The sequence below is a fragment of the Penicillium maclennaniae genome, assembly GCF_028827695.1.
Source record: "Penicillium maclennaniae strain IBT 15551 chromosome Unknown utg000001l:1.0-3280838.0:1.0-3283122.0, whole genome shotgun sequence".
Taxonomy (NCBI): domain Eukaryota; kingdom Fungi; phylum Ascomycota; class Eurotiomycetes; order Eurotiales; family Aspergillaceae; genus Penicillium; species Penicillium maclennaniae.
The window spans coordinates 1382159-1404969 of record NW_026623213.1 but is presented as its reverse complement, the minus strand read 5'-3'; the positions used below and the strand labels follow the sequence as shown (position 1 = coordinate 1404969).

Genomic DNA, 22811 nt, shown 5'->3' with positions numbered 1-22811 from the left:
CGATCCTGAAGATGAGCTTGACTTTCTGAATTGGTGATCAAAAGAGCTCTCCGAGCAATTGCGCACTGCAAAAACAAGTGACGCCGCTCCGGGCTCAAGATGACGCTAGTCCAGGAAAGGTAGTCTTGTAATGTTATCGTTACAATACAATTCTGACCTGGGCATGATACCCGGTTCCATGGGAAATCGGGGTAATGTACGGTTACAGGCACCGGGCTCTCCCCGCCTTCGTTGCGATCATCGCCCTTCTGTCCCATTTGGCACTTCTCGGTCAAGCCTCAAACTACTAGCTATTCCTCCGACGGCAGTGTCCCGTTCAAAGACGACACTACTTCGCATCAATTCTTCCCGCTCGGTTCCTTCGCTCATGCCCAGTCTGACATCGACCGCAACCGGGCCATGGCGGCAGCAGACGCGGCTCCCCAGTTTGGAGCAGAGCTAAAGGTATGACCATGGACCAAGAGCGTTTCATGTTCTGTGTTTTTGACTCGTTTCGTCGCATAGGATAACTTCAAACCTGTCAATACTTGGGTACGTCACCGGCCTCGATTTCTCGCAAAGGGAGCGTCATATCATCTCCAACTGGGGGCGGAGCTAATGCAAGCACGTTGCGCAGGTAGCGAACGGCATATCGTGGCTCGACGAGATCCAACAATTCTATCGCGAGCGCAGCGTTATCGAAAAAGAATACGCATCCAAGTTGACAGCCCTCTGCAAGAAATACTACGACCGCAAATCGAAGAAGATTAGCCCACTGAGTGTCGGCGACACCCCCACCCTGACCCCGGGCTCCCTTGAAAGCGCTTCCCTGACAACCTGGACTACCCAATTGAGCACCGTTGAAGCTCATGCCGCCGAACGCGATAAATATGCGACAGATTTGCTCGCCCAAGTGGCAGAACCGCTGAAGCATGCTGCTTCTCAGTATGAGGAAATCCGCAAGTGCCACGTCGACTACCACAGCAAGCTAGAAAAGGAACGGGATGCAGCTTACGGTGACTTAAAGAAAGCAAAGGGTAAATATGATGGAGCTTGCCAGGAGGTTGAGTCACGACGAAAGAAGATGGAGTCGTCATTTGACCATAGCAAAGCGAAGGCCCAGTCAGCATATCAACAACAAATTGTGGAGATGAACAACTACAAGGTATGCCAAATTATTCATGACGGGTTGATTATCTAATGCTCACGCCTCTTGCAGAACCTATATCTCATCAGCATCAATGTCACCAATAGACTAAAGGAGAAGTTCTTTCATGAATATGTGCCCGAGATTCTGAATGTAAGTTGTTCCCAATGCGTCTCATTCCTGATTCACACAATGTGCTTAATCCTTATGTTCCTACGTCAAAGGGCTTGCAAGACCTCAATGAGACTCGCGTGACCAGACTCAACGCATTCTGGACTCTGGCCGGACAACTGGAGAAGACCTCGCTCAACAATAGCGTGAACCACGCAACCAATTTACTGAACGAAATCCCCCGCAATGTCCCTCGATTAGATTCGATGATGTTCCTCCAACATAATGTCACGCAAATACAAGAGCCCGCAAACATGGGCTTCGAGCCCAGTCCTGTATGGCATGACGATGCGACGATCATCACCGATGAGGCTGCCAAGGTCTTCCTACGCAATTTGCTCGGCAAGAGCAAATCTCAAGTCCGTGAATTGCGGGTAGAGGCCGATAAGAAGAGACGTGAGCTCGAGAGCGGCAAGAAGGTCCAAGAGGGAATCCGGCAGGGCAAGGATAACCGTAGTGAGCTCGACATCGTGCGATCTATCTTCTACATTCAGGAGGGATTACATGAAATTGAGCGCAAATGGTTGACAGCCGAGGTTGAAACATCCACCATTATAGCCGTGGCAGGAGACCTGTCCATGGGAGCCCAGAACCATAACTTCCGATCTCAGACCTTCAAGATCCCAACCAATTGTGATCTTTGTAAAGAGCGCATATGGGGTTTGTCTGCCAAGGGCTTTGACTGTCGCGATTGTGGCTACACCTGTCACAGCAAGTGTCAAATGAAGGTGCCTGCTGAGTGTCCAGGAGAGCAATCGAAAGAGGAAAAGAAGAAACTTAAGGTGGCACGTCAGGAACAGGCGAATGTCATGCCTGCAGTCGATGTTGAGTCCTCCGCGGCTTCGACGCAAGCTCCGTCGCTCACACGACAAAACACCATGACCTCCCTCAGTTCAGGGTATGCCGCCAGTGGTGCCCAGCCCGTCTCCAATGTTGCTACACAGCCTACCACCGAAACTCCAGCAGAAGGAGCGCCAGCATCTCAGGCGGAGACCAAATCAGCGGCAGCGAAGAGTCGCAGGGTCCTGGCCCCGCCACCAACTACTTATACCGGCGCGCCGGCTGCCACGGAATCCAAGTCGAAGGAATCAATGGGCAAGATGCTCTATGGCTACCAGGCCACCGGATCCGACGAGGTAACCGTGCAAGATGGTGACGGTATCGCTATTCTTGAACCTGATGGTAAGTTATTGACCCACGGAAAGTAGCACTCTATCTGACTGTAATCACAGATGGATCTGGATGGTTACGGATCCGCGCCGGCTCTAGCGAGGGTCTTGTCCCAGCTTCTTATGTTGAGGTCACAACCACACCGTCGCCTGTCCCCTCTGCCAGTCCTGCCCTCACTGACCGACCGGGGTCTGTGTATTCCAACTCTTCGGCCTCGCTGGCGGGTAGTGGTGCGCTGAAACGAGTTGGACCGGTCGTGGCCCCACGTCGAAGGGCCAAGAAGCTACAATACGTCGAAGCCTTGTATGATTACGAGGCTCGCAGCGATGTGGAATGGTCGATGGCGGAGGGTGACCGATTTGTCCTCATCAATCGCGATAGCGGTGATGGTTGGGCTGATGTGGAGCGGGGTGGGGTTACTAAGAGTGTTCCGGCGAACTACATCCAGGATGTTTAGATCGGAGACACGGGGATGCAATGTATATAGCCAGGTCACGGTACTGTCGTCGCTTTGGGGAAGATTATCCTGTTTGTGCTGGTCTCTGTGTCTACTATGCGGCGTTTTTGTGGCCCTCCCAGCATGATTTGCATTAGCAAGGAGCGTTTGGGGGCTGTCTGTTTGGCATTGGGAACTTGATCTAGCGAGGCGACTCAAACCATGCAAAATCCGAGCGAAACTTCTACTGATAATAAATGATCATAGATGGCAAATGACTCTTATTGAATAAATAGACCTGGGGCCTATTTAGACAAGCGAGGGTGACACGGTCGCGGTGAAATATTGAACCCTGTGAAATGACATTACTCGGCTGAACCCGATTTCCGCACCCATTGCTTCAAGAGCTTAATCCCTCTTCTCCCTCCTCGGCTTCGACGGGGCATGCTGCTTCCTTGGCTGAATTATCATAAACAGATCAAATCATACCCTAAGAAACAGCAGATGACCCATAGCCAACACACTAAGCAACTCAAGCGGACATCAGCGATCGATAATATACGCTCAAAACATATCATATTTCGCTCATTCTGCCATCTGTGACCTTATTCATGCGCAACATTCTCGATAATATCAGTAGTACATCCAGCGTCTGTTACGGGCTCACGTCCTGTGACCCATGGTGAGAACTTCTACTAGCGGATGTATGCGATGCGTCCTGCACCATGAGTACTTCTCACCTGACTACTACATTTCTTAGCAGGCGAGCAGTAGCTTCTGCCATAGCTGCTGCTTCATATGTTCAAGCAGCTTTTTGAGTGGTTCGCATTGGCAAAAGTAATGTTCGGATGAGTGTTGGTGCATCATTTGCTACGCAGTCCATATTCTATGCTTCTTTTCTATACCATAGGCCAAAGGTCCAAGATCGTCTAAAAGAAGGTATTGAGAAGTATCTGACAGTCAAAACGGAATGCGAACTACTTGAAAGTCATCGGGAGGTACCCTAGCCAGCTTCTATCACATCGGAAGATGCCGAACTGCCCCCTCCCGATTCACGAGCCCTAAATCTGTTCACGATATATCGGGGCTATTAGCCTGGATTATACATGAATTGCCCAAACTGAAACACGAATCAGCGCTGTGCTAATTTCATGCTAATTATGGGACATTCATCCTCAGAAACAGGGGGGTGCGTCACGCCGGTCGCCCGGCGCGTAACTTGAGACTCGACAGACATTTCTAGCCGCCGAGCGACAGCCATCACATCTCACATTTCTCAAAGCTATGTCGGAACAACTTTCTCCTGCTTTTTTGCTGGCTTCATGCACTGTCTCAGCACACGCCAAGCCAAGTACATCTATTTATATACCCTGGAGTTTAGCCGCCTGTCGCCAGCGATTACTGAGGCATGGCGTTCCCCTAAGAGGATGAAGAGGCCGCTAATTAACCAGGAAATGTGACCTAATTGTTGCTGATTTTAGAAGTGTTCGATCACTGTGCAGGACCCTAAGCCTAATGAGGAATCTGAAGAACACGACCGAAGCTGATGCGAATTATAGCACCACTTAACGCGCGACAGTCCGCTGAAACTGCACTATACCCATCCAAACCCAAAACGGAGTTTCAAAAAGCCCATGTCGCGCGACCCTCAGGCACAATGGTCGGCAGTTTCGTGTTTCATCGCGTGGCAGGCGTTCCTCTGCATCGGAGACAGGGAAGCCAAAAAAAGATTTGGAGCCTCCGGCGTCACGATAAACTGCTTCTCCATGTTTCATGTTGTCCAGATCCACTCTATGTTCGTCAGGTCTTTTTATATGCAGTGCTTAGCCTGTATGAGTCCGTTCAAGTTCTACTAAATATCCAAACAAACTCCTTCCGGATCATGTTCATGTTTCTTCAGACAGTGGTTTGATCTGGTCTGATCTTGCCTTCCATTATACTCTACCTTCGATTCCTCTGTGTTTGGGTCGACCATCCATCAGCTTCTTATTGTCTCATCATGGCTTTGGAATACGCTCGTTACCAGCCAACTACTCCACCGGGCATCCATTTTGAAGAGTACATCGGATCAGCCTACAATCTTAACACATCCCATTCGTCCATCTATTCGGGCGAGTCCTCGCCGTGGTCAACAATGACTGGGAACACAAGCCCAAGTTCCTCGCCAACTCGGCACCACCATGGTCCTGCTCTTCTACCTAAAATTCGCCCGCAAGATGTCATTATTGAACCTGTATCTGCCGGTGGGCCCTTGCGCCATCGGCGATTCTTATCCAACACTAGAAACCCACCTGGCTTTGCTCCCTACCCAAGTCGGCCGCCTGTTCAACGAAATGCCCTTGAAGCTTCAAAGCGCCTGGCCCTAGCTTCTCCTATCTCGCCGATCAACTCCACTGGGCATGCTAGCTCGTCCGCCCTTTCGTCTCCGGTGACTGTCACCCCGAAGAGCAAGCGGAAGGCTCCCAGGGGACACTCACGCTCAGTATCAACTTCTTGCATTGATGAGGCCACTCTCAATCGTTATGGATATCCTACTTATCGGCAACTTCCCAAATATGTTGCGGCACAGACACAGCCCAGCACTCCAGCCACTCCAGCAACACCAGTAACACCAAGCATCATGGTCTATCCATCATACTCCCAAGTATCAACAGCTCAAGTGCCTCGTATTGGTCCTGTTCGCCCTCACAATCCGTTGACAGTTCCCACGCCGCCGTACAATTATACTCAAGCACACGGAGTCCAGCCATCACCGGTGCCACCACTCAGCCCTACGGAAGATTTAACCTCATCATCTACAAATCTCTTGTCGTATCTGAGCTCGCCGACTCAAGCAATCAATCTCGTCCGCAACGTCAGTGTTGTGCCCACGCGCGGCATGCACGACTATTTTTGGTGGGATATTCGCAACCTTCGCAGTTGGAACTCTTTCTCACTCGGTACTTTTGATTCAATCCGAGGCCTCACTAAGCTTCTCAAGACCGAGATTCTCGGCACTCTTGCTCCTCCGGTGGTAGTGAGTCCTCAGCGCTTAGCCCCAGAGTCGGAGCCCGCGCTGGTTGGTCTGATTCGCGACCTTTATGCACCCCGGATCAACGCTGCGCTGGCTGTTTCCCAGGGCGCAGAGCATCTCCAGCTCTACACAGCACCGGACATGCGCTATGCTGGCCACAAAAACCACGGCCATCCGCACTTCCTCGCCAATTATGCCACAGACTCGGAACACACTGCTTCTGGTCAGCCCCGTGGTCGTCTAGTGGGAATCGTCAAGAGCTTCGATCGTTGGAACTCTGGCATGCGTATTGAAGCGCCACACCGACGCGTCGAATATTTGAATGGCTTGGCTCATCTACAACGCTGTATGCGTGAACACTCTTGCCGATACGGCTTTATTATCACCGAAATCGAGCTCGTTTGCGTTCGCGCCGGCTGTGACGAGGGTGACGATGTCCCTTACTTTGGTTATCTCGAAGTCGCAGCCCCAATACCCCTCAAAACCGCCTTCACCCAGTCAAGTGCACGCGATGCACCATCCCTATCCACCCCTATCAGCGCACGATCTTTCTCTTCGTCATCACACGGATCATCCTCCTACTCGAACCATGACTCCCCAGTCCCCGAGCTCGAGCCATCAGACGAAGGTCTTTCTGTCCCGATGACAGCCAGCTTAGCATTGTATTTTCTGATGATGCTCTCAAAATCCGTTCCACTCCCTTTCCAGCCATCCGCCCACCTCAACGTTGGCGGCCCCGGGGCTCTCACTCGGCAGCGTATCCTGCCCGAGGCAAAGGATAAATGGATCCCAGAACCGCAGATCGGCGAGAGACGTGATGCTAAGCGCGTACGCGGGTGGGTCTGGCCTCAAGATGCTTGGCATCGCCGGGAAGGTGGTGGCCTTCCTCGTTCGAGGATGTCGGATGGGAAGAAAAGGTGAAAGAATTTCAGTGAGGAGTCGGCGCAAGGATGTTGGTTCTTATTTTACTTTTTTGGAGTTATCGAGTGGTCTTATCTTTTCGTCGGCGGATTGTGGCTAAATGATTTGCCTAGGTGCCTAGGTGTTGGTGATTGGCTTGGGGCTTTGTGTTTTGCTATTCCCCTAGGTGTTTTTGATAATAATTTTAATTCTCTTCGTTCAATTTATTTGTATGCTTCTCAACTACGTGTATTGGTAGTTTCATTTCATGTTGTCGTACTAAGTTTCTGTCTTGAGATGGCATCAGACTTAGGATGTGTCAGCGACACCCGTGACCATTTAGATATATTCATGTCTATATATTCGTAAATTATTCGCTCCACTCCCTAGACTCTTTAATCTTTGTATGGACGACCCCATTCTTGGTATGGATGTTAACAGGTTGACTTTCCTACTATCTCATTCCCAAGGCTTCTTGAAGCTTGAATTTCTATCACTTCGCCCCTGCCGAAACCAATGTTCCCCAAGGTCCCCATAACAGTAGACCTCCTAGTAGCTTCCAGTGGATGGTTTGATCTGCAGTTCTAGGTGTGGGGAAGACCCATCTTACCTTGGCGCATATACTGCACGAGACCACAGGGACCTTGGGAGGAGAGTACCTCGATGGCTACGCCCAAAGACATTGTAGCATTGGTCCACGGTGACCTGCGCTACATATAAAGGAGACATCCTCCACTCTCCTAGCACAAGTTCAGCGCTCGATTACACCCCTTATACGAGATCTCTTTTGTCATTTGTTTTACCCCCTGTCAACATGCACCCAGATAATGGTATCTACGATGTCATCATCATTGGCGCTGGACCATGTGGCCTTGGAGTCGCCGCTCGACTGCACGAAGAGACCCCTTCGGCTTTGTTCACAGACGAAGAACATCAAAGATACCATTGGATCAAAAAGCATACGGGTCGGATGAAGCTTGTTCAAGCTGGCCACGCCAAGATCAACGGCTCTCGCGCTGAGAAGTGGAACCGAGGCCAGAAATGCACGTGCGACAATGTACAGGACAAGGAGCGGCGAAGATCCACAGATTCGACATCTTCGGTGCCTTCGCTCTCATCTGCCTCTTCAGTCTCATCGGACGACTCCATCTCAACGCTTGTACTGGACGGCTCGGGGGGATCAGTGGATGCAAAGATGGAACAACGCATTCAAGACGCTAGAAATCAAGCAGTTGAGAAGCCCAATGTTCTTCCATCCCGATCCTGGTGATAGAGATGGCATGTTGGCATATACACAAGAGGTTGGCCGGGAAGATGATCTGTGGGAGATTTCGGGTTGCGTCGGGAAAGAAATGAGCAAGCATAAGAAAAAGAAGAGACGGCAAGGCGGGAAATCCCAGTAAGTATTTGTTGACTGCTCTTAGTTCGAACAACCAAATCTCATCATCATTGATTTCTCCGAAGGACTATTGGCGGTGTCGAGATCGATGAGCGTGACCGCAAAGATTATTTTTCTCCATCAACTGATCTTTTCGCCGATTATTGCGCGTCGATTATCGATCGATATGGTCTGAACGAACCGAATCTCATCCAGAAACAAGAAGTTGCCGACATTACTTACGGTTATCTCCCCGAGGATGAAGCCACGCCGGTATCCAACTCAAAGACTTTCACGATTACTACCACAATGGGCCAAAAGTTCTATAGCCGAACGACTGTGCTTGCTATTGGAGCGGGGGAGCGGGTATATCTAAGATCTTCCCTTGGCGCGCTGCAAGCGAGGAAGAAGGTGCATCGGCATGCTGTCATAGCATGGAGATCAAGTCATTCCCGAGCCCCGATCTCCGTCGTAAGATTCAACGTCATCAGGAAACCAATGTGGTTGTTGTGGGAGGTGGCCTTTCATCAGCACAGATTGTGGATATGGCCGTACGGAAGGGTGTTACCAAAGTATGGTTCCTCATGCGCTCTGGAATGAAAGGTATGTGATGGAAAAGAGAAGCGCAATCGGCAGCAACGTATTAAAAGATTTCTTGCAGTTAAGCACTTTGATATCAGTCTGCCGTGGATGGGCAAATACAAGAACTGGGAGAAAGCAGCATTCTGGTCTGCAGATACCGATGAAGGTGAGTGATCTCATTTAATCACCTTTTCTCACCTGGGAAGAGTGAGAGAGAGGAAAAGATAGAAATCCAGCTGATGCAATTACATAGAACGTCTAGAAATGATGAAAGTTGCCCGCAACGGAGGCAGTATCACGCCTCGTTACGTGAAAATTGTCAAAGACCACGCAGCACACGACCGCGCATCCATTCACACACATACCACCATCACCGCCCATAAATACAACCCGGAAACTCAGAGCTGGGCATTGACCACCGATCCGCCGATCCCAAACCTCCCTGCTATTGACTTTATCTACTTCGCAACCGGAGCACGTGCCGACGTGACCGAGATGCCACTCCTACGTAACATGAACGCGGAGTATCCTATCGCCGTCAAAGAAGGGTTACCATGCCTCACAGATGATCTCATGTGGCGTGAAGACGTACCCTTATTCATGACAGGTAGGATGGCAGGATTACGATTGGGACCTGGGGCTCCGAACCTCGAAGGGGCCAGGCTGGGAGCAGAGCGAATCGCCTGGAGCCTGGAAGATATTCTGGAAAAGAAAAGGGAGGTTGGGAATCAGTGCGCCGTCGAAGGGTTCTGCGGGCTGGGAAATCGGTATGCCTCGTTGGTCGGTGATAACGACGAGTAGATTAGGGCTATGCATACGCTTCGGTATCTCAGCCATTGTCTCATAACCATGACTGTTTCTGTTCCTCTCGAGAGACGCCCTGGATGTTAAACGCGCCTTGACCTCCTCGATGGAGATAAACGATCAGCTGGATGGCGCAACGTCACTGTAAAATATCCGAGAATCCATTCCTCCCTTCATTCCGGACTCTCAGATCCCGTATTGTCCACGCCGGTGGAGTAGACCTCTAGCAAGATACAGCCGGAATGTGGGTATCCCTTGTTCTGCGTGAGCTTTGAGGAGCTCTCGAAAAGTATAAACTCTTATTGAGCCTTGGCCCGGAGAAATTGTTCCCTGGTATCTTATTTTTCGAGGGTGCGTTGTGCTCGTGGCAGCCACTGAATTCATCATGGATCAAGGAACGGAGCCCGATACACCGGTGGAAGCATTGAAGGTGCTTCCGACCAATACACACAAGAGCTGGGTGAAAGACCGTGGGCTACGGCGACTGAACTTAGGGATCGCACTCATGTTCGCTTCGTCCGCTGGCACTGGGTATAATGGAAGTCTCATTAATGGATTGCTCGTCTTACCTCAATGTAAGGAGTTCATATAAGAGAGGCTCACACGGAATCAACGCTAAAACAACAACTTACTCTGGTCTCAGTTTCGACCATCATAGGAGGTCTCAACCCGAACATCGTCGGTCTTATCATCGGAGCTACTTCTCTGGGGGCTTTCATATCATTCACACCAGCGTCATATGTGGCGGATAATTTTGGGAGAAAGTGGTGTGTCTTCGTTGGATCATCGATTGTGATCCTGGCATCTATTCTTCAAGTCGCGACCTCAACTCACTGGGCCTTCTTTGCTCTTCGTGTCCTGGCTGGTGCGGGAGTTGGTACGTCTCAGACTGCTGCACCGCTGTTGGCAACTGAGATTGCGCATCCTCGGCACAGACAAGTGGCCACGGCATTATACAACACCTTCTGGTGTGTCGGTTCGATCACCTCGGCTGCGTTCACGTTTGCTACACTATTGATGCATAGTAGCTGGTCGTGGAAGATCCCATGTGTGCTGCAGGCCTTCTTCCCCGTGGTTCAGTTGATAGGTCTTCTCATTGTGCCCGAGAGCCCTCGATGGCTGGTGTCCAAGAATCGTAAGAATGAGGCATTGAAGGTTCTGGCCCGTTACCATGCCAATGGCAATGAAGACGACATGTTAGTGCAGAATGAATTCGAGAAAATCTGCATCAGCATCAATGACGAGACTAGCGAGCCTCGGAACTGGAGCTCGTTTTTCTCATCCAAGGGCGACCGACATCGCCTGGCAATCTGCGTCATTGTTGGACTTATGCAAGAGTGGGCTGGAAACGGTATAAACCCCCCCCCCCCTCTCCCCTTCCAACGCACCACCCGGCATCAGCTCACAGATTCGTAGGCATCGTTTCCTTTTACCTGGCACCGATTCTAAAGTCAGTCGGGATCGATAATGCGTCAGACCAAGCATCCATCAATATCGGTATGCAAGTGTGGAATTTGATCCTCTCGTCTGCTGGAGCAATGGCATCAGAACGATATGGCCGGCGCATTCTGTGGTTGCTGGCGACAGCAGGAATGCTCATGTTTCTTTCGATCACAACCCTTGTTGCCGGTCTTTTCGCAGAACTATACATCAAAGCCGCGGGGCTGGCCGTGGTTCCGATGCTTTTCCTCTTCTTTGCCTGTTTTGATCTCGCCTATTCGCCATTGTTCCTTGCGTACCCGGCAGAGATTCTGCCTTATCAGCTTCGCGCAAAAGGAATTGCAGTCACGCTCTCGGTCGATGCCATTGCTTGCTTCTTTAATCAATATGTGAACCCGGTCGCATTCTCGGCTATCCAGTGGAAGTATTACATTGTGTATATCGGCTGCCTGACTTTCTTCCTGGTATCGGTATATTTTCTGTTCCCGGAGACCAAGGGTCGATCCCTGGAAGAGGTGTCACGAATCTTCGACAGCCGGGAAATCCAGGGTATGGAAATCAGGGATGCCAGCACGAGCACCGACGAGAAAGACGATGGCGAACAGGACCGGAAGTTCTCGAGATAGTATCATATCATAGGTTTTTTCTTTTTTTTTCTTTTTTTGGAAGTCCATCAGCTGTGATGGCCTGAGGTTTTCATGTTATTAAGTCTGCCTGTCGTTGCTTTGTCTATAGAAAGGGCTCTGTTGTTGAGTAAATTCTGAATCAAAGTCTCTCCGCCTTCGTCTAGCACTTGGTCCCTGTCTTGATGTTCTTTTTATTTTTCCTAATATACTTTCTGGGCAACTTCAGGGTCACTCGCATAGAGTCCAATTCCAAGGCCATTATCAACTGTCCAATCTTTTGTTGATCAGTATAGTTGAGTGGCCAATCATGGCCGAGATGAAGGTGCTGATTCCCCCGCAATTCGCTGTAACCTTTGAACCTTTGAACCTTTGAACTCCCCGCGCTGCAACGTTGCTAGCTATTCTTCTCCGTGAAACAGTAGATCGGGAGCATGTCAATACTCCAGCCTATTCCCATCCCAATTCCAGCTCAAAGCCACCTCTAGACCAACATGAAAGAGCCCCAGCTCCCCCAAACAGACGTCCTCGTCACCTCCATCAGCTCTTCAAGGTCTACCCCAAAGCAACTGCGCTTCCTCGTGATCGGTGCGGGTTCTCGCGGTAACGCCTATGCTCGTGCCGTGACAAAAGTGACACAGGGCACAATCCACGCCGTCGCCGAACCACACCCCTTCAAACGACGGGAATTCGGCCGGAACTACATCTGGGGAAAGGGATCAGCAAAGGAGGGCCAGGCATTCGCCGACTGGCGCGAATGGATTCAATGGGAAACCAAACGACGAAGCACACACGGCCTCCACAACAGCACAGAGATACCAGACTCAGGACCCGTCGGAGTCGACGGTGTATTCATCTGCACATTAGACGAGACACACATCGAGGTCATCAAGGCCATCGCCCCGCTCAACCTACACATCTTATGCGAGAAACCACTCGCTCTCTCGCTTGATGACTGTCTCACTGTCTACCGCACCCTCCAACCACCCAAAGGTGCCGAGCAACGTCCACGACCCCCGTCGAAGATCTTCTCCATCGGCCACGTCCTGCGCTACAGCCCACACAACATCCTCCTTCGCAAACTTCTCCTCTCAGACCAAGTCATCGGCGACATTGTGTCCTTGGAACACACCGAGCCCGTCGGCTGGTGGCACTTCTCTCACAGCTATGTGCGTGGGAACTGGCGCCGCGCAACACCCACAGGCGACGGCTCCCTCTTAACCAAATCATGCCACGACATCGACTTCATTCTCTGGCTCCTCTGCTCGCCGCCTTCGCTTGAAAATGCCATGTCAAAGGGCCATGAACCGCACTTTCCACGCAGTATCTCGTCGGTGGGATATATGACGCAATTCAAACGATCGAGGAAACCAGTCACGGCTGGCGATGCTACGATTTGTCTCTCTTGTCCCGCGGAACGAGAGTGTAACTATAGTGCCTTGCGGATCTATAACGATCGACATCTGGCCAAGGGGATTACGGGATGGCCGGTTGATATTGTCTGTCCTGACATCGAGGACGTGGTCCAGACGCAGGGTACTGCGGCGGCGAAGGAACATTTACTTGAGAAGCTACGCGAGGACTATGAGGTTGGGAAGAATTCAGATTTGGATATTGCTTCGCGCCCTTGGTATGGTCGGTGTGTTTACGAGGCGGATAATAATGTCTGTGATGACCAGGTCGTCACCTTTGCCTGGGATGATGAAGAGACCGAACCGCGTCGGTTGGCGAAGACAGCTACGTTCCATATGATCGCGCCAACGGAGAAACAGTGTGAGCGGCGGGGTCGTGTGTATGGGACAAAAGGAGAGATTGAATACGACAGTCGGACCATCTCGATCTACGATTTCGCTACGGCGAAGACGCAAGTTATTGATGTGCCACCTCCGCCTCCCGATCAGAAGGAGTCTCATGGTGGTGGTGACTATGGCTTGGCGCGACAGTATGTCAATGCTGTTGATGCGGTGGTGAATGGGGGTTTGGATGTGGAGACGGCGCAGGCACGATTTGTTGGATGCAATTTGGAAGAAGCAGTTCGCAGCCATGCGGTTGTCTTTGCCGCTGAAGAGGCGAGGCGCGATGAGAGGGTTGTCAAGTGGAGGGAGTGGTGGGATGAGAAGCTGAAGACGTCGGCTGCTGTTTGGGCTACGTGATTATTCGGCATGATTGATGACTTGATGGACTCGGTGAGCTTGGGTAATTTTGAAGGGGCTGGTTTCCTCTGAAATTATGATGCCAATAGGAACCTTGGGAAGGAACATTGATTACTAGGATAAAATACGTGAGATTCTACCCTCACAAAATGGTTTTCTGCATTCTTCCATCATATTATGATATCTTCACGCGGAAGTGAAACAATAGCCGTGATCCCCATCCAGCGGGTCACACAATAGCACTACATTGAGATTTGCTTAGGTCTTGACATCGGGCTCCTCACGGCCGACGAATTCCTTGAACTTGAGGAGCTGCAGGGCGAGGGAGACGTTGTCAGCAAGGTATTCCTGGGCACTGAGGCCGAACTTGGAGCTATCGCTCTCGTAGCGCTCAATGTACAGACGAATGGTGGCGCCACTGCTGCCGGTGCCGGACAGACGGACGACGATGCGGGAGCCGTCATCAAACTTGGCATACAAGCCCTGGTTCTTGGACACGCTACCGTCGAGGTCAGTGTAGGAGAAGTTACCGGCGTCAGTGACTTTGCGGCCAGAGATGGTGGAGCCGATGAAGGTGTCGCGGTTGGCGACGAGGTCGGACAAGACGCCAATGACTTTGTTGGCACCTTCGCTGTCGACGTTTTCATAGTCGTAGCGAGTGAAGAAGGTACGGCCGTAGGTCTTCCAGAAGTCATTCTGGATGGAGGCAATGCTGGGGGTCTCATTGGGGGTCTGCTTGGCCACACCAGCAATGATGTTCAGCCAGGCGACAACGGCCCAGACACCGTCCTTCTCACGGATATGGTTGCTACCAGTGCCGAAGGATTCCTCACCACAGATGGAGATCTTCTTGTTGTCAAACAGGTTGCAGAAGAACTTCCAGCCGGTGGGCACCTCGTAGCTCTCAAGACCTTGGGCCTTGGCGACACGGTCAACCGCGCCGGAAGTAGGCATGGAGCGGGCGAGACCGTACACGCCCTGCTTCTTGAACCAGGGAATGAGTTTGGCGTGGTGGGCAATGATGGCCAAGCTGTCACCGGGGGAGACGAAAGAGTTGGCGCCGTAGATCATGTTGCGGTCACCGTCACCGTCACTGGCAGCACCGAAGTGCACACCGTTCTTGTCGACGGCCTCAACGAGATCGTGAGCATAGACGAGGTTGGGGTCGGGGTGGCCGCCACCAAAGTCCGGCAAGGGCTTGCAGTTCATGGTGCTGCTGGCGGGCAAGCCGAGCTCCTTCTGGAAGATGTCGACGCCGTAGGGGCCGGTGACACCGTGCATACCGTCGAAGAGCACCTTGAAGTCCTTGTGGGTGTTAAGGAAGTCCTTGATCAGGTCGAAATCGAAGATCTCCTTCATCATGGTCACGTAATCGGCGGTGGAGTGGACAACCTCGACCTCAATGGGGCCGTAGCTCTTGGTACCAATGACGGAGGTGTCGACATCGGGCATCTCAACGTAGTTGTAAGAGGTGAGGGACTTGGAGGCTTCAAAGATCTTGTTGGTCACGGTCTCGGGGCGGGGGCACCGTTGGACAAGTTGTACTTGATGCCGAAGTCGTTATCGGGACCTGGAGACAGCTGGTTAGCGACCAGCGACCACAAAACGAGCTCTATTCTAACTTACCACCAGGGTTGTGACTGGCAGTCAGCAAGATACCACCCGTGGCCTTGCGAACACGGATCAAGTTGCTGGCAGCAGGGGTACTGAGAATGCCATTCTGGCCGACCAGCAGCTTCTTGACACCGTAGGCGGCACTGATCTTCGCAATCTTAGAGATCACCTCGGGGTTGTAGTAACGACCATCACCGCCAATGACAAGGAAGGCTCCCTGGGCACCTTCGGGGATGGAGAGAAGGATGCTGGTAATGAACGACTCGGAGTAGTGAGGCTGCTCGAACACCTTGACCTTCTTGCGAAGACCAGAACTGAGATGATATTAGCAGGGGAATTGCGATAGTAGGTCCGATCAACATACGTGCCGGGCTTCTGGTCCGTGAAGGGCTGAATGGAGACAGTCTGGACTGACATGATGAATGAGGTGGATGATGGAAAGAAAGAAGGGGGGGAAAGAAGAGCTTCACCGACTGATGAGGGGCTGCCGTCATGTGTTGATCATCGCACTTGGCCACATTTGACAGCGTTGAGCTAATCACTAGCTACAAATTCAATTGGTTGGGCTCACTACTTCCAAGTACGATTTGTTCCTCGACTAAATATTTGTTTTGCATCTTAGATAGAAGCTTGAGCCGAGACGAATTCCTAGAGTAGTGTTCCGGAGCTCTTCCTCGGAGCTGTTTTGCCATTTCCAGGGAAATCCAAGTACGCGCGGGGCAGCTCCGGTTTTTTACCTAGTGAGACAGTCCCTGCAATGGCCTGGAAATCCGGTTTAAAAATAGAATTTTCTGCGTGATTTCCAAGTTTCTGCTCAGATTAAATTCCAATTTGCAAATTCCAAGATGGAACGATAGATTCCAATAAAAGGGAGAAAAAGTCGTCTTCGTGGGGGGAAAGAAAAACATACAGATAGGATATCAATAGCATCTAAACCTCACCCAAACAACTTCTCCTTATAATACCGCATCTCAGCAATACTCTCTAGAATATCATCTCGAGCCAAATGCACCTCCTTCTTCGGTGGAACATCTCGTAACAACTCCTCACTTCCCCACCTCCTCGCCGCCTCTTTGATCGTACTCACATCCAGAATCCGATAATGCAAATGTTCCATCACCTTTGCATAGGGCCCCTTCACCAAGAAAGCCTTATCAGCGTGGACACTATTCCCCGCCAGCAGACCCGTGCGCGCAGGTACGTAACGCTGGACATAGGCAAGGAGCTGGTCGGCCGCAGTAGCGGGCGTCGTAGTTGAGGCGCGCACGGCGGCGGTGAGGCCCGTGCGGCCGTGGGTGTCGATGCACCAGGGCGACATGGCGTCTAAGGTGGCATCCGGGACGTTGATTATTGTTTCAAAGCCCTTGGGTTCAAGGAGGTTGAGGTGTGCATCAGTGATGAAGCAGCAGATCTGAATGATTTCTTCTTTTTCAGGGTCTAGGCCCGTCATCTGTGCTGGGTAAGTCAGGGTTGGGGAGAGGGAGAGATGACAAAGGGGACTCTTTACTTCGCAGTCGATCCAGACGAGGGGATCGGTGGAGCGTGTGAGTGGCATTGTGGTCTTGTAGCGTAGAGCGAGGTGTTTGGGGTTGTCAGTCGTGATGTTTGACACAGCGTGGTGCAGATGGGCGGCAGAATCTCTGGCTTGGTGGAGAAAGCAGCCGTGCAGGCCCAAAATGCTCCTGGCCGAGAGAAACAGTGATCGCAGGGGAACAATGTGCCATAGCATATTCAAAGGTGGTAGTTCTCAAGTGTGTATCGAAAATACGTGATCAATGCGGTGGTTGGCACTGTTTGTTCAGCTAGCTTTGGTCCCCTTGGCTCAATTGGTGCAATGGCAATATCTGAACGATGATGACGACGTCAATATCCTAAAGACAGTCTCCAAGTGCCAAGCACAAAATTTCAAGGTATCGGTCAGCCTGATACGATATGTTCTACCCGGGTATATGTCTTTACAAAGCTTGTAGTGGAGGCAAAAGTATGAACAAGTCGCTAATCTGGCGACGCAGCTAATGTATTTTTCCCTCCGAATGCTTTCTGTAGTGTAAGAATTGTGGACATAACGGCGTCAAAGAGGGCAAGGTAGTGAAGATAGAGAAGAAGAATACGAGCGACGCCACCGCCTATTGACGGGAGACTATTCGACAGGAAACAAACAAGCCATTGACTCCGCAAAAGAGAAATTTCTAAGTCTTCATCCCCCCTTTGTCAGCGGTCTGGTATCAGAGCTATTATCAATTCAGAGCTCTTCGTCAACGGTCTCCGACTTGGCCGGCCCGTCGTCCAGCTTATCGCCAAAAGACCCAGCGGCTGCTTTGTTCTCGGTTGAGCCCGAACCCAACACCTCGTTAATTCGGCCAGAGGACTCTGCGATGCGACGACGAAGGGCATTCTCGTCTGCTGTTGATACACTTGCGCGCTGCTTCTTTAGCGGGCTGCCTAGGAAATCGTTCACTGCGTCGACGCTGGCCTGAGGCTGTTCGGGCGTCTCTGTTTCCGTCTTCATCTTCGGGGGCGTGGTGGATCGCTCCACAGCAGGGGGTGTAGTTCCAGGAACCGGGGTGTCGACGGGTTTCGCGGCGTTGCTTGAACCCGGTTCCGCGGAGCGTTCGCGCTTGAGCTATTTTTTTTATTTTTTTTAGCGCTGTTGTTGATGTAAAACTGTCAAATATCACTTACGCGAATCTTGCGAACACCCTCTTCCAGCTCCCCTTGGCGCTTGATGTCGTCGGGAGACAGTAATTTGCTGTCTTCTTTGTCTTCCTCGTCGTCAGCTTTACCCAAGATGGGGTTGTCGGTGTCGTCATCGTCGCTGTCCATTTCGTCGTCACCCTTCTTGCCTTTGCGACCAGCTTCTTGTTCGCGGAAATTCAAGAAGCCCACTGTACCGCCGGGCTTGAGGGGTCCTAGATTGGAAAAATCGGCCTGTAGAGATTTCCGCTTCGCTGCAGGTGTTTCCGGTGCCTTGGGGTCTTTCGTTATGCCCATCTTCTGCAGTTGTCCTAAAGAATCTGTAAGTAGATGTCCAAAGATCATAAGACGAATGTTACTCACTTTCGCCGCGATACATGAATGTGAACGTCGCGTAAGGCTTGTCAGTCGGGTCGATGCCTGTGACCGTCTGTGTGCTGATAGACTTGGGATCCAATGTTTTGGGCTTTGCGAAGCTCGTCGTATGATCGACGTCGGCATCCCCTCCGCCATTATCCCCTCCGCCTTCGTCGTCGTCATGTGCGTCAAATTGCGGCGAGTATTCACCTCGCTTGATCTCTCCGGATGCCAAAACGCGGAACAAGGCGACCTTTATCTGACCAGCGGTTTCGGGTATCGGATCGTCGTCGTCGGAGTCCGATGAGAGATCATCGTCAGAGACATTCTCCAGGGGATCCTTCTCATCATTACCATAGCGCATGATGGTCTTGGGTTTTGAGGATGCGCTTGACTCGATCTCCATTCCTTGACTCTCCTCCTGGCGTTTTGCGCGACGCCTCTCCATCTTCTGTCGTCGCCGCTCGATCTTTGCGGCTGCATCCTTGCCCTCCAGATCCAAGCCATTCAACCAGCGCTCCAGTCCGACTTCGCGGAATAGGAATTCACGCTCAGCAATGCCGCCGCCCTCGGAGTCGGGCACGCTGACCCACCTTGAGTTCACCCAAGTCTCCTCCCCTCTTCGCAGCAATGTGGCCACCTCCTCTTTCTGCCTGCCATCAAAGTAGATATAAGCTGCCACCGTCTCGTTCGGAGAGTTGGTTAATGCCTGATATGGCGCGACGGCTCCTGAATACTGGCCACGCTCACCGGTCTGGCCGGGCAAGCCTCCAACGACCTTCGGCTTAGGGGAGGGATTATCCGGTGTGGGTTTGGGGGTCGAGTAAGGGACATCTTGGCCAGGATTGAGCAGAGTAATCGAAATGGCAAAGGTGGATTGTTCGGCCTTGCCCTTAGCGGAGTCGGGGACTTTGGGCGGGGGCACCGGGATGAAGCAACCTATCCGCGACGCTCTCGAGTGACGCTGGATCGAGTACTCGGAGATGGGGCCATCCGGGGTATGAATGCTCACGGCGAGCCCTTTGAAGCACGGCATGGCGGTGCCTCAAGGGAAGGACGAGGGGTGCGGTCTGTGTTGTGGCGGAGGTGAAGGTATGAAGAGGGGCGAGGGACAGCCCCACGCGCTCGAAAAGGAGAGTGCACCCCCAAGCAGAGATAGAAAAAGGAAAGAGGTAAGTCGCAGCAAGTGAGGGTCTAGTCTTTTTTTTTTTTCTGCGTCCCACGAGAAGTGTGAGCTAGCTATACGGTGAGAGGCGGTCAAGGTAGTGTGTTTTGAACTGGTGCACCCCAGCAACTGGGTCGACCCCACTGTTTGCGGGCTGGTATATAGAGGGGGGCTGGGTTGAGCTGTGCTCTTCCCAGGGATCTAGGAAGAAGGGGAGATCGAATAAACCAAGATGGCGAGGGAACTTCACTTCTTAACGGCGACAAACCTCATGAGATGAAGCCTTTCATCACAACCAGTCTGTCTCGACTCAGATCTGCCCAACCCCACGTGATATGAGCGTCGTGTGAGGAGAAAATAACCCCTAATGTCTCTTTGTCACTGGTCACTTGCATGGCACTGCATGAAGATTTCCAACTCCTCATAAGCCCCTGGAGTTCTCAGGTCCCGCTATCTTCTATCGTAACCGAGTTAGGTATTGACCTCGTCATTCCCATCACCTGATGCTCACAACCATGGATCCGCAACACCCCCCAGGACCCGCTATGCCAAGTCTACGGATACGGAACTAAACCACGGAACCATGAGCGTTCATGTCATCTTTCATCAAGCATAATATTCTGAGTATTTGAAAAGTGTTGTAAGCACATTGAACCGAGTTCGAATGACCAGCATCCTCCTGCGGCCCAAAATAAACGAAGTCGTAAATCAACAGTTAGCGCCAAATTACAAACCCAAGCTACGCCTTGACGGTCTCAGATACAATACTCTGGCTTCGTGCAGATTGATCACGCGTGTCCAAGTGATCGAAGTTGTAAAGTGGCTCAAGCTCGACTTTCCGGCGGAGGATGTATCTGTTGATCCACCACGGAAGTGCCTTGAAGGTTTGGTAATGCATGTGAACCCGGGTGGGGACCGCAAAAATGTAGTCGAGCTCTTCCAGAGTGCGCTGCTTGGTCTCGGGAACAAACAAGAAGATCATGACCAGCGCAGTCACGTTCAGGCCCGCGTAAAAGCCAAAGGCTCCGGTAGGAGTCATAGCGTGGAGCATGCGTGGGAAGGTGATGGAGAGCACTGCGGCCCAACCTAGGCAGGTTGCCACAGCCCACGACATACCGACTTCACGATGAGACAGTGGGAAGACTTCAGCAGAGTAGGTAAAGGGCACAGGGCCTTCACCAGGAGAGTAGAATGCAGCAAACAGGAAGATAAAGAGAGCCACGGCTGCCAAGTGAGCACCTCCGTTTCCTGGGATCCAGAAGCAAAACCCAGCTGCGAGAAGGGTCCAAGCCATCTGAGGGAAGGTAAACAGAAGCAGAGCTCGGCGGCCATAAGTATCGATGGTCCAAATTGCCGGGAAGGCGAACAGGAAGTTCACCGCACCGAATCCCCACGAGGCAAATAGAGCTCCGGTGGTACTGGCGCCAGCTTGCTGAAAGATGGTACTAGAATAGAAAGCGATGATGTTGACTGTTGACCGTTAGAGGCAAGATGCACAAAGGGTGGGGTCATGGTTCACTTACTTCCACACATTTGCTGAGCAATCATCACCGTGAACGAAGCAAGGGTAGCGCGACGGACCCGAGGAATAGTAAATAGCTCGACGAAACGAGTAGCATAGTTGCTGTCTCCAATAATGCCCTGTTCAATCTGGATTTGGGCATGAATGTAGTAGAGATCTCGCGCAGCCTGAAGCGGTGTATTGCGAAGACGGCAAAGAGACTTGTAAGCCTTGCCCATTTCGCCTCGTCGGATGTACCAACGAGGAGACTCAGGGCAAAAGTAGACACCGCACAGAAGAGGCACGGCTGGGATGAAGGCGGACCCAAGCTGCAGACGCCAAGACAAAGCACCGGTATTCATGACTGCCAGGTTAGCGCTGAAACCGAGGAAGATGCCAAAGGCCGTCCAAAGCTGCCAACACATGACTAGACCGCCGCGAATTGGGGCAGGCGTATTCTCTGCACAGAAGACAGGGACGGTGGAAGCTTTCAGACCCATTCCGATTCCAAGAAGCAGACGGGTGATAAACAGCTGGGGCCAGTTCTGAGTAAACGCGGAGCCGATAGGAGACAAAACACAAAAGATGGCAGCGATGAAGATTGTACCACGACGGCCCAAGATGCGGTTGATGGGATCGGAAAGCCAGCATCCAAGTACGGCACTTGCAATGTACGGGGCAGCGTTGACAATACCAACAAGCCACTGGTTCTTCACGCTCGCCGTTTCTGGAATACCAAAAGCATCGGGAAAGGACAGGTTAGCACCGTTGGAACCAGTCTGATCCCATCCCCTTGGTGGAAGTCAGTACTGCAGCAAACTAAAAAGATCATTGTTCATTCAGCATATCACTGATCACTTACTGGACGGCAGCGCCAATCGAGCACAGAATAATGGTAAAGTAGAGAGCCTTGGGTTGACGCCATTTGTGAAGAACTTCATCACGTAGAGCAGAAACCTCGTGGTCTGTGAGGTCACAAACCGCTTCGTAATCAGAAGGGTCACGAGCAACCAGAGCTCCTTTCTTCAGCTCCGGCAAGATATCCGTGACGTTGTACTCCTGAGCGAAGTCCTCCACATCGCGGAGCACTTGAGACTGACTCAGATCAGCAAGTGGATTCTTGATCCTGAGCTGTTGTTAGACAAATTCCCTCACAAAAATATATTTGTCTCACTATGAGGCTCAAGGATGAACACATACTTGGCAGAGATATTGTTGTGTAAATCGATTTGCTCGACATGGCCCTTCTCGGCACCATTGTGGTCATCGCCGGTCCTGTTCTGAATTAGCAAGATAGGTTGTGCAGCGTACAAGCAGACTGACGTATTAGGCGACTCCGCGTGCGTGATAGTTTCCTTCATCATGGCAATGGATCAAAACTCATGTACCAAATGTGATGTTGGGTAGAAATTGTGGGGGTTATCAGAAAGTAAGAAGGGAGTTTGTAAGGAAGAAGGGCGACCGAGTCAACACAATGCCTCGAGGGAGGGCAAGACTTGTGAATAGAACAGATGATTGAATGGGAGAAACCATTGCCTTTTTATGCTGGAGGGAAATCCCCTCCGGTCAGCCCGGTAAGAAGGCCCAAACTAGATGCATCTTCCAAGCTAAGCCCGGAGACCTCGATCTACTTCCCAAAACGGGGTGTGGAGTCTTGGGGGTTCTCAACCGCGGGGAGACTTCC

The 22811-nt window shown here is 51.6% G+C and overlaps 9 protein-coding genes across 9 annotated transcripts; 5 read left to right on the top strand and 4 right to left on the bottom strand.

Annotated features, from left to right (window-relative positions):
* Positions 1 to 399: 399 nt before the first annotated feature.
* Positions 400 to 2924, top strand: N7477_000543 (putative actin polymerization protein Bzz1; the record flags this gene model as incomplete). Its single annotated transcript, XM_056962206.1, has 6 exons — positions 400 to 444; positions 505 to 531; positions 617 to 1144; positions 1199 to 1279; positions 1351 to 2479; positions 2530 to 2924. 6 exons carry the CDS (start codon positions 400 to 402, stop codon positions 2922 to 2924), a joined length of 2205 nt encoding a protein of 734 aa, XP_056827209.1.
* Positions 2925 to 4902: 1978 nt separating this feature from the next.
* N7477_000542 (uncharacterized protein) lies at positions 4903 to 6837 on the top strand (the record flags this gene model as incomplete). The annotated part of the gene is made up of 1 exon (XM_056962205.1): positions 4903 to 6837. The coding sequence occupies one exon, from the start codon at positions 4903 to 4905 to the stop codon at positions 6835 to 6837; it is 1935 nt and encodes a 644-aa protein (XP_056827208.1).
* A 793-nt stretch (positions 6838 to 7630) lies between these two features.
* Positions 7631 to 9577, top strand: N7477_000541 (FAD binding domain protein; the record flags this gene model as incomplete). The annotated part of the gene is made up of 6 exons (XM_056962204.1): positions 7631 to 7975; positions 8031 to 8215; positions 8281 to 8560; positions 8635 to 8797; positions 8856 to 8942; positions 9030 to 9577. The coding sequence occupies 6 exons, from the start codon at positions 7631 to 7633 to the stop codon at positions 9575 to 9577; spliced, it is 1608 nt and encodes a 535-aa protein (XP_056827207.1).
* A 388-nt stretch (positions 9578 to 9965) lies between these two features.
* N7477_000540 (uncharacterized protein) lies at positions 9966 to 11646 on the top strand (the record flags this gene model as incomplete). The annotated part of the gene is made up of 3 exons (XM_056962203.1): positions 9966 to 10155; positions 10224 to 10931; positions 10997 to 11646. 3 exons carry the CDS (start codon positions 9966 to 9968, stop codon positions 11644 to 11646), a joined length of 1548 nt encoding a protein of 515 aa, XP_056827206.1.
* A 491-nt stretch (positions 11647 to 12137) lies between these two features.
* N7477_000539 (Gfo/Idh/MocA family protein) lies at positions 12138 to 13796 on the top strand (the record flags this gene model as incomplete). Its single annotated transcript, XM_056962202.1, has 1 exon — positions 12138 to 13796. One exon carries the CDS (start codon positions 12138 to 12140, stop codon positions 13794 to 13796), a length of 1659 nt encoding a protein of 552 aa, XP_056827205.1.
* A 258-nt stretch (positions 13797 to 14054) lies between these two features.
* Positions 14055 to 15827, bottom strand: pgmA (phosphoglucomutase PGM2; the record flags this gene model as incomplete). Its single annotated transcript, XM_056962201.1, has 3 exons — positions 14055 to 15340; positions 15423 to 15724; positions 15775 to 15827. The coding sequence occupies 3 exons, from the start codon at positions 15825 to 15827 to the stop codon at positions 14055 to 14057; spliced, it is 1641 nt and encodes a 546-aa protein (XP_056827204.1).
* A 520-nt stretch (positions 15828 to 16347) lies between these two features.
* On the bottom strand, positions 16348 to 16965 carry N7477_000537 (oligoribonuclease; the record flags this gene model as incomplete). Its single annotated transcript, XM_056962200.1, has 1 exon — positions 16348 to 16965. One exon carries the CDS (start codon positions 16963 to 16965, stop codon positions 16348 to 16350), a length of 618 nt encoding a protein of 205 aa, XP_056827203.1.
* Positions 16966 to 17652: 687 nt separating this feature from the next.
* N7477_000536 (uncharacterized protein) lies at positions 17653 to 19497 on the bottom strand (the record flags this gene model as incomplete). Its single annotated transcript, XM_056962199.1, has 3 exons — positions 17653 to 18033; positions 18093 to 18415; positions 18468 to 19497. The coding sequence occupies 3 exons, from the start codon at positions 19495 to 19497 to the stop codon at positions 17653 to 17655; spliced, it is 1734 nt and encodes a 577-aa protein (XP_056827202.1).
* Positions 19498 to 20365: 868 nt separating this feature from the next.
* On the bottom strand, positions 20366 to 22491 carry N7477_000535 (uncharacterized protein; the record flags this gene model as incomplete). Its single annotated transcript, XM_056962198.1, has 5 exons — positions 20366 to 21096; positions 21150 to 21919; positions 21990 to 22253; positions 22328 to 22402; positions 22451 to 22491. The coding sequence occupies 5 exons, from the start codon at positions 22489 to 22491 to the stop codon at positions 20366 to 20368; spliced, it is 1881 nt and encodes a 626-aa protein (XP_056827201.1).
* Positions 22492 to 22811: the final 320 nt, after the last annotated feature.